At 34.9% G+C, this 15,555-nt stretch overlaps 1 protein-coding gene across 1 annotated transcript in view; it reads right to left on the bottom strand.

The window, feature by feature from the left end:
- The window catches only part of VPS13B (vacuolar protein sorting 13 homolog B), an 876,795-nt gene that overhangs the window by 412,092 nt on the left and 449,148 nt on the right, over positions 1 to 15,555 (bottom strand). The window contains exon 25 of the mRNA XM_031669315.1: positions 7,876 to 8,079. Within this exon, the coding sequence (XP_031525175.1) occupies positions 7,876 to 8,079 (204 nt within the window). The remainder of the gene's footprint in view (positions 1 to 7,875; positions 8,080 to 15,555) is intronic.

The following is a 15,555-nucleotide window of genomic DNA, read 5'->3' as shown; positions in this document are numbered from 1 at the left end:
GAGGTCTCAGAAATAACATTACACATCTACAACAATCTGATCTTTGACAAACTTGACAAAAACAAGCAATGGGGAAAGCATTCCCTATTTAACAAATGGTGTTGGGAAAACTGGCTAGCCATATGTAGAAAGCTGAAACTGGATCCCTTCCTTGCACCTTACATGGAAGTTAACTCAAGATGGATTAAAGACTTAAATGTAAGACCTAAAACCATAAAAATCCTAGAGGAAAACCTGGGCAACACCATTCAAGACATAGGCATGGGCAAAGACTTCATGACTAAAACACCAAAAGCAATAGCAATAAAAGCCAAAATAGACAAATGGGATCTAATTAAACTAATGATCTTCTACACAAAAGAAACTATCATCAGAGTGAACAGTCAACCTACAGAATGGGAGAAAATTTTTGCAATCTATCCATCTGACAAAGGGCTTATATCTAAAAGCTACAAAGAACTTAAACAAATTTACAAAGTCTCTTCCAGAGGTTCCACTAACTTAGAATCAAGCCAATATGAGTCAGCCCAGTCCCTACATAGTAACGCTAATTTTAATTCACTGTGTTTCAATTTTCTATATATAAAATAAAAATGCTGGTCTAAAGGATCTGTCTGACAATCTTTTATGAAAATACAACTATAAGTTGACAGAATTAAGACAAAGATCTTTGCTCACTTGTCAAGTTCCACAAAACTACTACATTAAAGTCAGAGGAAGCCAATTCTTAGGGCTGAGAAAAGGAAAAAAGAGAGAGTTCATAACAACAAAGAGTAGGAAAGGAGCAGACAGTTTAGCTAGTTTTCCCCAGGAGGAAAAAAAAAAAAATACATCTTAGAGAAAATCAATTACTAACATTCTTTTTTTGTTTGAAGGGTTACTATAGAAACTAAACATACTACTCAATTTTTCCCTTTTTTCCCCTCTGGGACCCATATTTTCTGCCAAAATTTTGAAATACGCTTTAACACAGTAAGAGATAATATTAAGTGCTACTAAAATTCTAGACCATTCAGGCTAGTACTAAGCAAACAATATTAAGATGGCAGAAATGTGCTCTTCTAAATCAGAAAATAAGTACCGAATAAAACATGTTTAAAAACATTTCGATTTACTTTCTATCCCCTCCCTCTACATTTTAAACCAAATACATCAGTTATCAACATATTCAACAGTTAAAAAATTAAATACAATTTCTGGTACTCTATGAGTTTTAAAATGCTTTTTCAAGTGCAAGTCATATAACATGCATACAATTTCTTCAAGGGAAAACTATTTCATTAAAAATTAATCAACCCCTGTGCACCAATGTTCAAAGCAGCATTATCCACAACAGCCAAAAACGTAGAAACAACCCAGATTTCCCGCAACAAAGAAACAGATAAATTTAATGTGTTACATGCATACAATGAAATATTACTCAGCCATAAAAAGGAATGGAATTCTGATACACACAAGGAAAGGAATGAGCCTTAAATATATTACACGAAGTAGAATAAGCTAGATACAAAAGTACAAATACCATACGATTCCTCTTATATAAAGTACCTAGAATAGGCAAATCTATAGAGAAAGAAAGTAGAATAGAGGTTACCAGGGATGGAGGGAGAGGAGAAGATGGAGTTGTTCGATGGGGATAGAGATTCTATCTAGGATGATGAAAAAGTTCTAGAAATAGATAGTGGTTATGCTACGCATTGTGAACGTGCCTAATGCCGCTAAATTGTACATTTTAAAATGGTTAAAATGGTAAATTTTACCATGTGCATGTTTTACCACAATTTTAAAAAATCACCAAATAAGTTAATCGATAGTATTGAGAAGTTAATATGTACAAGGAGAGTGAGATTAAAAAGACTAGTTCTTAGGCCGGGCTTGGTGGCTCAAGCCTGTAATCCCAGCACTTTGGGAGGCCGAGACGGGCGGATCCCGAGGTCAGGAGATTGAGACCATCCTGGCTAATATGGTGAAACCCCGCCTCTATTAAAAAATACAAAAAACTAGCCGGGCGAGGTGGCGGGCACCTGTAGTCCCAGCTACTTGGGAGGCTGAGGCGGGAGAATGGCGTAAACCCGGGAGGCGGAGCTTGCAGTGAGCTGAGATCCGGCCACTGCACTCCAGCCTGGGCGACAGAGCGAGACTCCGTCTCAAAAAAATAGATAAATAAAAAGACTAGTTCTTAATAAGAAATTTTAACACCAGCAATATGGAGACTAAGCTGAAATGAACATTTACCATTTGTACTACCACAGCACAGATATTCTGGATAAAATGTCAGGTGAATTTAATACCGAAAAGTGCTACATATGTTTTCTTTGGCCCTCTAGATCTACTCTCTACGCTTCACTACCCTGTGTGCTTGGGAAGTTAATCTATATGAACAATACGAATGGATTTCCTGGTCCTCTGTTTTTTTGGGGTTTTTTTGTTTGTTTGTTTTTGTTTTTTTCTTGGTTTCAGTCAATGAGAAACAGTGGAGACAGAAGTGGAGAATGAAGTCTGGGTATTTATTCCCTGTTCTGATAAACTCTCTTTCCTGCCCTTTAAGCCCACTGGTGTCAACAACTGCTCCAGGGTACTCAATCATCTCCTGTTAACTGAGATTTCCCTTCCCAGTTAACATCTTTGTCCTTTTACTAAATTCTCTTAAACTGTCCAATTTCAGACTACCATCTTTTTCTAATACGATAGCAAAACTTGAAATAAAGACAAACACTATGGTGTCAGAAATGAAGAGGCAACACAAAGTCAGGGTAACAAGTGGAAACAGTCCTTGGTGGTATATAGAAGTGTCAAACTCAGATAAGGGTGGAGGGGTTGAGCAATGGTGTTTTAACACTCATTCAGGGACTGCAGACATGGTCTAGAGCCTGAACTGGGGAGTTCTTTGCATAAAGCCTGGAAGGAAACAGAGCTGCTTTTTAAGCAAAAGATACACTAGACACTAGGCTTCAGCAGGCTAAGAAATGCCATGAATGTTTTTCAGATTCCTAGGACAGAGGAGAGGTGAAAGTAGGGGCATGATAAAGTCATTCGTGGCTGAGCAGGATGGCTCACGCCTGTAATCCCAGCACTTTGGGAGGCCGAACACCTGAGGTCTGGAGTTCCAGATCAGCCTGGCCAACATGGTGAAACCCCATCTCTAGTAAAAATACAAAAATCAGCCGGGCGTGGTGGCAGGCGCCTGTAATCCCAGCTACTAACGAGGCTGAGGCTTGAAACCGGAAGGCAGAGGTTGCACTGAGCCGAGATCACACCACTGCACTCCAGCCTGGACAACAAGAGTGAAACTCTTGTCTCAAAAAAATAAAAAATAAAATAAAAAATAAATTATGAGAAACTAATTGCTATTATTTGCTTGTGTGGGATGTCATGTGTACTACTTAGATGATAAGACAAACCCTTGTTGATAAAGAACCTAAAAACTGCTGAGGGTTCCCTGAAATCTCTAGCACCCTGGCAAAAGCAAATGTCAAAATGCTCTGTAGGGACAATTCTACAACAAAGGGCACATAGGAATCACAGAAAAATTAAACTGTTGAAGATGAGTTCACAATAAGATATTACAAACCACATGAGAAAATGAACCAGAAAAAGGGAGAGTCAGCAGATATAACTAACAAAAACTTGGCATCTCCAATAAATGGAGTTAAGAAAATCTAAAAAGACTATAAAGCAATTATTTTTAAATGTTAAGAAATAAAATAATGAACAATATGAAGGGGAGACTATATATATACTTTTTTGTTTGTTTTAATCTATTCAAAAGACTTTATGCTTCTTTGAACATGGCATTCCTGGAAAGCTCTAGAAGTCCTTCTCTTCTCCTGGTAACCATTGTCCCGATAATCTTTTGATTATAAGAATATTTTCTATTAGCCATACTATCATGTCAACAACAGAACTATCTGTATACGGATTTAAATACAGAATATATGTGTTGTGGAAAGTTATAGCAGTACTTCCCAACCTTCTTCATATAATTGCATATGTAGGAAATGTTATTTGTATCTGTGGTAAGCAGAAAAATCTCCACGGCATTGAAAGCTTCATTCACCCTGGACCCACCCAAAGACTCTAAAGGCCAAGGTAATCCATGTCTCAGCATAGCTGTGACACATCTCATGGTATTTCAGCGCACTGGTTAGCAAGCTCTGAGTTGTAATTCCTCTTTCATAAATACATTCTTAATATTTTTATTGCCTTATTAATACGGTGTTAGTGAATTTAAATAACATGGTTACACTGAAATAATTTTATAATTATAGCTCCTTCCTCCTTCGTTATAACAAAATGATATAACAAATAACAGCATAGGGCTACTATGGTACAGCATTTGATTAGTGTGGCAGAATCTTCTTCTGCCCAGGGCTAAGGAGAAAATTAAAAGTTAAATTGAAATGACAAAATTAGCTAACCCTAATAGAGTTTCAAAAATCTGTTAACGAGTTACACAAAGCATATCGCGGACTGACAACTTGCCTGCTCTGTTGTGAGTAAATCCTAGTGTTGTTCGTGACTTCACAAGAGCTGGAAACATAAAATGAAGACTCACTAAATTGAAAATGTTTAAATGGTACCGTGTATATAGAAATTTGCCTATACTCATGGCCTAATGCAAAAATCTTATGAAGGAGATTTGTATTAGCTTTCCCTTTTGGACTATTCACTAAACTAAGTACTTTACAAGCATTATCTCTAGTTTTTTTTTTTTTTTTTTTTTTTTGAGACAGGACAGAGTCTTACTCTGTCACCCAAATGGTTATGATATGATGATCAATTTTAAGGCATTGATCTAACTTTACCTTGCAACCTATAAGGAGGTGTCTGTCTATTGAATATTTCATGTTTAATTTCTATTCTTGCTCTCAAAAAATATTTATAGGTAGATTAAGATTAACTATGTGTGCATCTGGGTTTAAATTGACCTCTTTCAAAATTAGCCAATAAATGATAACATAAGAAAATATAGTCATTGTTTTCATTCAGTAGCGAAGAGTGAATAACCATCTTCATAATAGTGAATAACCATCTTCATAAAAATCGTCCTGTCCTTTATGAAAAACAAATCAGCTAAATTATTTTAAGGTACTTCTCAGCAAACAATCTTCCCAAGTGGATTTCAAATTGATATTGGACTAGTAGTAATCATCTCTTTTCTGGACCACACTATATAAACAAGAGAAGAGGGTGCATTTTGAAAACATGTGCCACTTTCCCATCCACCTTCCCCCAGAACTCCATTTCTATGAGCTGCTTTACATGGTCTTTTTTGAATATTAATTTATGAATCTTTTGCATTAAAATTTTATCATTTTCAGATCTTTCAAATCTGATACAGATCAGATTAAATCTATATATAGTACAAAACTAACAAATCTACTACAAGCATTTTCATTACTTGTCTTTATAACCCAATCAGAAAAAATCCTCAACTTTCTAATTTGAAATTAATTTCAGTCATATAAGGGTATTATTAAAATCAGAATTTACTTTTTTATAAGCAATTTAGCAAAATTTTCCCCTTAACTTCTTCACTTTGGCTGGTGAAGATACTATTCTTCTAGTATGTATTATTATACATCTACTAAAACAAAATTGTTACTCATGTCTTACTCATTTTTAACCATCTCAAGTGTTATTTTCTCTACAAAATAGCCACAGACCTCTTAGAATGAATTTATTAATCCTTCCTCTATAAATGTAAGGCGTGTTTATTTTTATTACATCTCACATCAGGGTCACCATGTCCTTTTGCATTGTTTCTACACTGTAGAATCCTAGAGTGTATGATTCAAACTATACCTTGTATGAATGGCAGTCTCTAGATGTATGACCAAAAGCTGTCACCATTTCACGTGAGCCCTGTCTTTCCTGGACTTGAAATATCTTTTAAATGCTTCTTTCAAAAAAACACATTTCCAAAAGAGTTGAGTGAGCACTCCAAAATGGATGTCATGTTCCTCTAGACATTCCTGTAAACACAGTACTTAGAAAACAACTGTTTAATGGAACATTCTCCTTTCAGCCACTAAAATGTCTCTAAGATTTAACTGTATTTATCAGCTTCATTTGTACTATCTTTGTCTAGCAACTGATTACCTTAAACTTTGATTACTCTACCAAAGGATTTCACAAAACGTATTTTGTAAAGCATTAATAGGCAAACTGAGAAAGATGAGCTTTTGGTTAAATAAGTTTGGAAACTGCTGTATTCAATAGCTTTTTTACTGAAGGAATTCTAAAAGATTTTGTATGCTAATAACATTGGAAATCTTCAAGAAAGAATTCATTGCTTTTACTCTAGAAAGGATATGTCCCATTAACTCAATATGGGCTCATTTCTAGACTTCCTATCTCTTCCTCATTTGGGAAGAAAAAAGAAAAAAGAGAAAGAATAATCTTATCACCTGGGTTACTGTGATTCTTAAGATTTGGAATGGGCAAGATAGCAAAGTTGCTTGTACAGGGGGTTAAATAGATGTACTCTAAAGTGTTAAATGCCTTATAGCAGCTGAAATTTGCTCTTTAAACTGAGTTTGTTTGCTTTTACTGATTTGTAAGATGAAAGAAATTAACATCCCCTTTACTTTATTCTTATCGCATTCTGTATTTTGCCAATAGCTTTATTTCCAGAGGAAATGGTGTCTTTATGCAGAAACAAAAAAACATAACTTCTACCTCCATCTACTATAGAACAGTAGTTCTCGTTGGAGAAAGTTCTGTCCTCTAAGCAATGTTTTGGAAATGAATGGGGGTATTTTTGGTTGACTCAATGTTTGTGTATCATTATTGGCATTTAAGGGTTAGGAGTTAGGGGTTCAAGAGATCCTGTGTAGAACAGGGCAGTCCTGAAAAATGAAGGCTGTCTCATATATATTCATATAGGTGAAAACCCTGTTTATAAAGTGTTTTAAAGCTAAACATATTTTTCTTCATTTTTGCATGATTTTAATATACATTAGATATTCCAAAATTTAACTACTATAATGAAAGATTGAACTATGTTTTGTTTGAAACTTTACCAAGAGTTTCTCACTAGTTTAGAAAATCATGTCACCAACAGCAATACCACTTGTGGTGTTAAATATAGACCTGTACAAGTCTATTTACAGCCATCATAATTACAGTAATTGCACGTGACTATTCCATTATGTCTTCTAATATAGTCATGCCCAGGCATTTACATATTGAAGTACATATTACTATATATTAATTACTTTCCTTTTATGTATGCTTTACAGTTTAAGACATTATATATTTTTGAAATTATATGTATATGTAAGTTACATTATTTTTCATTTTCATTTCTGGGTATGTTTTTTATTTTCATTTCAGGATGGTAAAGGAGGCATTATAAAATATTTCTTATACAAAAGAGGTACTGGCATGCTAGGTTAGGATGTTAAAAAGAAAAAGAAAAGCTTTTACAATTGGGAGGAAGAGGAGAGGGCACTGGGTCTGACAGGGTCGAAAACCACTAATCTAAACCAGGTGACTAGATAATAATAGTCACCTGGTTCAAAAAAAGGTGTAGAGGAACAGAGGTAGGGAGAGGGGAAGCATGAGTCTCTTTTTCACTCAGCTTCTACATTTCCATACTTCTGAGGAAACATACCTTTACTGTGTCTCAGTTTTCACCACTTCACAGAGCCGGCACTATTCTGAACTACCCCAGAAGCTGCTGAAAGTGATTTTTAAAAAAATTCTTGTACCTGAAAGGAATATACAGTCACTGCTGCCACAGCTCCTCTTGAACCTTCAGAATCTATCAGTTTTCACAGTAGTGAGGTTATCTTCATTTTAAACCATGATCTGGAAATCTGTGTTATATATTAACCTTCATTTTGTAACAGGATTTTCAAAAACACTTACCTCAGTAGTAGTCCCAATGTCAGCAGATGGGCTGCATGTGCTGGTATCTGGAGGAGCCGTGCCTATACTGCTTCTAACTGGAGAAGTAGGAACAGGCCCTGCCATGGTCTCTGGAGAGGTTGTAGATAGGTTGAGATTGCCTCTCTTCTGAATCTTATTCCAGACCTTATTCATGGTATCAGTTAGTTCATAGAAAAGCTGGACCTGAGAGCATAAGAAAAAAAGAAGAGAAAACAAGTCTATCAACTTCCAGTTTCAAACCACTAAAATAATAATATGAGAAAATTAACTATTCCAGAGAAATAAAATTTATAAAACAAAACTCTACCAATGCATCACTGATCACTATTAACTTCCACTTGAAATTTGCTTCACACTCACATGGTGATATTTAATAATCAACCTAGCATTCCCGTGGATTAAAACCACAGTAATGTAAGCACAGCTTATTAGCAAACAGTAGATTTATTTCAATATATGAATAATAGAACACATATAAATGCCTCTCGACCAGAGGACAGAATCAAAATTTTTAAAAAAAGGCATTCTAGTAAATGTAATTATTTAATGTAATACAAAATAGCTACCATCCTTATTTCTAAATAATTTCCACATCTAAATTTTCTCTGTGTTTCCCAGGAATAAATCTGAAACTGGATTTCTTGTCCCACAAAACAATTGAAAAAGAATGATATAACATCAAATAGTAAAAGGCAAATGTTACATATGAGACTTTTTTTATAGATAAAGAACATATCCAACTTACTATTCCCAAAGGATATGTCATTCCAATATTCAGAGAAAAACTGTTTAACTTGCACATTGTTTGACTGAGTCCTAAGATATTTATGCAAGATTTCATAAATAAGCATTAATCATGAAATCTGTATGACAATGTAGTGCCATATACTGTATAAAACAAGCCCAGGAAGAAAAAATGCAAACACAATATATAAGCAAATCCACAGCTGGACACCATATTCTGCTTGCCATTTAAAAAAAGTGAAATTCTCATATTTATAAAAAGTTTCAGCCCCAGGACACATCCAGATGATGAAGCTGGCTTCTTATGTGGGCAGAACAGATGCATAAAAACACTATTGTCAATCCTCATTTGATATAAAACAGCACTTGGGTGTACAATTTTCTCCTGTTTTTTTGCGTAATGAAGTTTCAAATCTCAGGTTATAGCTATTGTTGTTTAAAAGTAATCTAGCAGCTAAAAATCTGATTAAAAAGTTCTTTAAAAATATTTGTTCAAATTCTTCTGTCCTTCATAATTATGAATGTTTCTCTCTACAGAGAAACAACTTTGTTGCAAACCAGTTTTTAAAAATATTATTTTGCTTTTTCTTAAATAATTAGAACGGATAAAGAGAGCACAAACAACAACAACAAAAAGCCAAAACAGGTTATAAGTATTTCTAAGGGTATTTATTTAAGAGAAATGATGCTGCTTTTATTGTCACTACTTCTGATTCCTTTAAGTGCTGGCAGTAAAATGCTGTGCCTGAATGGCAACGAGTACACTGTGTGTTTAAACTGCCATGCAAACCATGACATAAACTTTAAATGTATTTTTATTTTCAAAGAAGAAAGTTGCTAACAGAACTCAGACTTTCCAAATTTGGAGGTTTAAAGAAATAAGGCAAAAACATCTAGGATAAATGTTCAACTTTTATCCTTCAAGTTGTGCTAAAACACTATGCCAAGTAGAGCCACAATGACCTTCCACTTCCCATCTTTAGAATGTCTAAAATTAAAAAGCCTAACTATATCAAGTATTAGCAAGGACGTACAGCAACTAACGCTCTCGTTTTCTGTTGGTAGGAATGTAAAATTTAGAATACAATTTGACGATTTTGAAAAGAGCATATAGCTACCATGTATGATCCCACCCATTTCACTCCTAAGTAGTTTCCTAAGAAAAATGAAGCCTATGTCCACACAAAGTTGTGTACACAAATGTTCATGGCAGCATTATTTGTAATAGGCAAAAATTGGAAAAAATCCCAAATGTACATTGACAGGTAGTGAACAAACTGAAGTACATTCACATGACAGGATGCTGTTTAGCCATAAAAAGAAACTATTGACGCATGCAACAACGTGAATTAATCTCAAAATAATTATGCAGAATGAAAGAAGCTAGGATAAGAAAAACATGGTATGAATCAATTTATAGAGAATCCTAGAAAACAAAAATTAGTCTATAATGACAGAATCAGTGGTAGCTGTGATGGGGAGGAATGGGAGAGAGGACTACATAAGAACATAAAGAAACTTTTGAAGATGTTAGACTGTGGGCATAGTTTCATGTGTGTATGTACGCCAAATCTTAACAAATTAGATAATTTAAACATGCAGTTTATTGTATATTAAGTATACCTCAATAAAACATTTATTTTAAATCTCTAAAAAATAAATACCATTTGAGGTGGCTTTATGTGAGTTCTGTATGAAGGTGACTTAATATCAACAATGTCTTGTGTATTGAATGCTGACCGAATAAAAATATGTAACGTTATTTTTAAAAAATTTATTCACACACATTTTTTCATTTAATCTATAGCTGTTCAGAAAAAAGATTCAATTTCACTGGAGAGGCTGAGAAAGGCCTCAAGAAGATATATTCCTGAAAGAGAGACAGGATTTAAATGAGTACAAAAAGTCATTCTACTCAGAAGTACAGAATGAACAAAAGCCAAGTGCAAGGGATGATCAAGACAAGATACAGGGCTGATGAAGAGTCCCTAGAGAGGAAAGGCCCAGGAGTATCAGGAGACAGTGTCAAAACAGAATCACTAAAGGCAGAGAGGAAGAAGGGAAGAAGAAAAACCATGGATATACAATGTCAACGGAAATCAAGGAGAAACAGAATTTCACCAATCAATTTAGTGATCTGTGTTGAACAATGCAGAGCTCTAAGTTAATACAATCTTAGAAAAACTATTTCATTTGGTATGTAGGTTGTTACTAACCATTAAAACTCAGTTTTAAAAAGTTTTTTCTTTTTTAACACAAAAACAACTTTTCACATAAAAGATTACAGTTTAATTGTCCAGTTTAATTTTGTTTAAAAGTTAAAACAAAAATCAAGAGCTCAGGCCAGGCGTGGTGGCTCATGCCTGTAATCCCAGCATTTTGAGAGGCCAAGGCGGGAGGATCACCTGAGGTCAGGAGTTCAAGAGCAGCCTGGGCAACATGGTGAAACCCCGTCTGTACTAAAAATACAAAACATTAGCTGGGTGTGGTAGTAGGTGCCTGTAATCCTAGCTACTTGGGAGGCTGAGGCAGGAGAATTGTTTGCACCCGCGAAGTGGAGGTTGCAGTGAGCCGAGACCACACCATTAAATACCAGTCTGGGCAACAAAAACGAAACTCTGTCTCAAAAAAAAAAAAAAAAAAAATCAAGAGCTCAGAGAATTAAAAATGGGTGAGTTGTGCAAGGATACAAATCCAGTTTTGTCCGAACTCAAAGCCTGTGTTCTTATACAGCAATGCCAAATTCCATTCCCTTGGTAAAAATTGATCAACATAAGAGCAATAAAAACACTAAATAAATGAATAGAAAACTGGCATAAATCTGTTATTTCTCTAGTTCCACATACTTATAGACCCCAAAATGCTAAGACAGTGTTGTATTCCTGTGAATGCCTATAAGAAAACAATGTATCAGTTTGCTGGCCAAAGGTAAACAGAAGTTTTATCACATTAAAAAAAAAAAAAAAAAAGATCCTATGGGCTTTTTTTTTCTTTTTCTTTTTTTCTTTTTTTTTTTTTTAAATAAAGACAAGGTTTTGTTATGTTGCTCAAGTGGTCTCAAACTCCTGAGCTCAAGTGATCCTCCCATCTTAGCCTACTAAGTCGCTGGGATTACAGGATAGGCTCATTTAACTTTGGAATAAACATAGTATTTAGAGTCTGAGATACTAGTGACTAAAGACATTAAAGGAAACACGGTAACTTTGGTCACATAGTTAAGATGAAGGGAAGGGATAACAGAAATATCCTCCAGTCACTAAAGCACCAAATATTCAACCAAGATAAATATACAGTGTCTAAGAACACTAAACAACAATGAAAGTTCCAGGACTAACAGACAGACAGCAATGTCTGATACAATAATAAATTTGCTCTCAGCCTACCTTACATACATAGCCTTCTCTATTTTTAAAGTACACTAACTACATGAGGGTTCTGTATCTAGGCAACAATGAAATAAATTCAATAGTGTACAAGGGTCACAATTCTGATGTCATCCTAATGGATAAGCCAAAGAAAGGTATTTAAGTAGGAATTATTTCCACAAAATGTAATCAAGAAGCATACACACTGGCTACAGTCAAAATCCCACAAACCTGACGGTATACCTCAGTATGCAAACTTAATGGGTCTATACAACATTCTGAGAATAGACTCACAGCTTTTAGCCCAATGGTATAAAAAGGACAAGAAGTATTCATTTGCACCTCATCCTTACAACAAATATATTTTAAAAACAAAAAGCAAACAACAAAAACAGATGGATTAATGAGAAAGCACAAGAAAGAAATTTTGAGCCATTAATTTTGAAAGAAAAAACAGTAAGACATTTTAGGATTCTATGGTCATGTGTATATCTGCGCTCATTTTAGGGGTCCATGATACTCCTTTTAAGACAGGATACCCAGAAAATAACAAGGAATATATAGGTATCTTTGACTATGAAAGATTAAACATTTCTGGCAAAAGATGTCAAACAGTTTAAAGGCAAATCAACTGCATTACAGTTATAAGGTTTGTATTTATAGAGTCTAAAGAAAGCTTTTACAAATTGCTAAGAAAAATGAATTTAATAGAAGACTGGCTAAATGATATGAATTAACAAATCACAAAAGAGCAAATTCACTGGAAAATAAACATGTGAAAAAATGCTCAATCTTATTAGTAATTAGGAAAATATAAATTAATGTAAACTGTCAATTCACGAATGAGCAAATTCAATGGCCAATAAACATTTGAAGAGATGCTCAGCCATCTGGTGTCATTTCCTTTTAGCATGAAAAATGTTCTTTAGTACATCCTGTATGCAGTTCCTAATGGTGAGTCTTTTCTCTGAAAATGTTTTTCTTTAATTTTCATTTATAAAAGTTATTTTTTGCTTAATTAATAACTTCTAAATTGATTGAGACCTTTTATTTTTTTTATTTCCCTAAAGATGTTCTTCTGGCCTTCATGGTTTCTTATGAGAAATAAGCAGTTAATCAAATCTTAGTTCCCCTGAACATAAGGTATTATACATGTATTTTCTTGTGATACTCTCAATATTTGTTGTTTACTTGCGGCTTTCAACAGTTGGATTATGAGGTATGTAGATATCACATTCTTTGCGTGTTTGTTTTATTCATCTTCATGTCTGCCTTACACGTAGTGCTCAGTAAGAATTTGCTTACTGCATATGGCGAAAAAAAAAAAATCAAGCCATCCTTCGGAGTTCTGAAAGCATCCAAAGAGAGTCTGGAAGCATAAGCTAAAGCAATCACTCACAACAAAGAGGTTTATTTAGAGACTCATGTTTTCTCATTACAATTTAGGTTAATCTGTCACTTGAAGATATCAAGGAGTATTAATCCCTAACCAAATCTTTTAATTTATATAGATTCTTCAGCGCTGTTATGTTGTGGTTTCACATCTCTTCAGGAATGTTGCTACATTTCACCAGGGATGTTCATACCAATTTGTAAAGAGGGTCTCACATTTTAATCAAAGTCAGTCTACACTAACAAAATGATATTCATATAACATTTCAGTGTTTACAAAATATTTTCATAAATATTTCAGACTTCCCAACAACCTTGTGATCAACTTTGGTTACATCACGTGGTGACAATGTAACACCATTTTGTTTACGAGGATTTATTGAGTAACTCCAAGGATTTTATGAGATTTATAAAGTAGAATTACATAAAGAGATAAGAATTATTACATTTTGGGTAAAAACGAACTCTCAGTACACAAGGTTCATTCAGCCTTGGAGTAATTCTAGAAAAAAGGTCCTTGGTATCAGGAGAACAGGAGAAAGGAGGCACTGGGAGCCAGGTGGCCCTGGAAGCCAGATAACTGAAGAAAGAACAACAGGGAAGGAGCAGACATAGGAAGGAAATACAAGGCCAAACACAAGCCCCATCTAGCTGATGACTTTGCTTAGAGCTGGTTTGTATTTAAACAACAACAAAATCTGAGCTCAGCTCCAAACAAAGTGGGTATCTAGAGAATATACCCAGTACTCTAGTTTTGAGCCAAAGTATTAGATTTACTAACACCATAAAAATCACAAAACTATTAAGTATCTCAAAGTAAATTTTAAAAATATGAATAATAGTGGAGTCTAAGAATTTTTTTTGCGTTAGCTAGGATAGCTATGGATAACTAGAACATGTGGCGAAGGACTATCCTCTCACAGCTACAATGATCTTTTTTCCTAAGTTATAAGGACTTTGGTAGATAACTCCAAGTAGCACGGGGCTGTCTATTATATGTAGCTTTAGAGAGAGACTGAGCTACCACTAACTATAAACTATGACCTCAGAAAAACAACACTTCTATATCTTCCAAAAATATCATCATATCCCTTTGTAATAGGTCCTCTTCCTGTCACCCTCTCTTCCTTCTCTCTTCCTGTCCTGCTTCCAGGCAACAAGTAACCTACATTTTATCACTATATATTAATAGTAATCTGCATATCTTAACATTTTATGTAAATGGAATTATACAGTAAGTACTCTTTTTCCACCTGGCTTCTTTCAGTCAGCATAATGATTACAAGATTCATCAATGATCTTGCATTTTATCAATAATTCAACCCTTTAATGGCTGACTAGTATTACCTCAGTATGAGTAGGCCATAATTTTTTTACTAATTCACCTGATGATAAACATGTGACCTGTGCCCCGTTTGGGGCTATACAAATAAAGCTGCTATATACATCTGTGTAAAAGACCTTTTGTGGACATACATTTTTGTTTCTCAGAGGAAATATATACGGAGAAATGATTGGGTTGTATGCTAAGTGTGTGCGGAACTTTTTCAGAAATTGCCAAGGGGTTTCCAATGTTGTTACATCATTTTTACATTCTCACAAGCAGTGTACGATGAGTTCCAGTTGGTCCACATGTGGAGTCTATCATTTATTTAAGCCAATCTAATAGGTGTGTATTTCTATTTCTTCATGATGTTTTTACCCCTGATAATGATACTGGGCATGTTTTCATATGCTTATTGACTATTCAAATAAATATTTTGTGAAGTATGTGTTCAAGTCTTTTCCCCATTATCTGTCTTTATGTTTATCATTTATTGTTCATCTTCATGTTATTGAGTAGAATTTTTAGGCCAGGCGCAGTGGCTCACACCTGTAATCCCAGCACTTTGGGAAGCCGAAGCAGGTGGATCGCTTGAAATCGGGAGTTTGATACCAGCCTGGTCAACATGGTGAAACCCTGTCTCTACAAAAATACAAAAATTAGTCAGGTGCGGTGGCACACACCTGTGATCCCAGCTACTCAGGAGGCTAAGGCAGGAGAATCACTTGAACCCAGGAGGAGGAGGTTGCAGTGAGCTGAGATCGCATCACTGCACTCCACCCTGGGCAACAGAGGGAGACTCTGTCAGAAAGAAAAGAAAAAGAAAAAGAAAAA

The sequence above is a fragment of the Papio anubis genome, chromosome 8 (genome assembly GCF_008728515.1).
Source record: "Papio anubis isolate 15944 chromosome 8, Panubis1.0, whole genome shotgun sequence".
Classification (NCBI taxonomy): Eukaryota; Metazoa; Chordata; class Mammalia; order Primates; family Cercopithecidae; genus Papio; species Papio anubis.
This window is presented reverse-complemented; position numbering and strand designations above follow the sequence as displayed.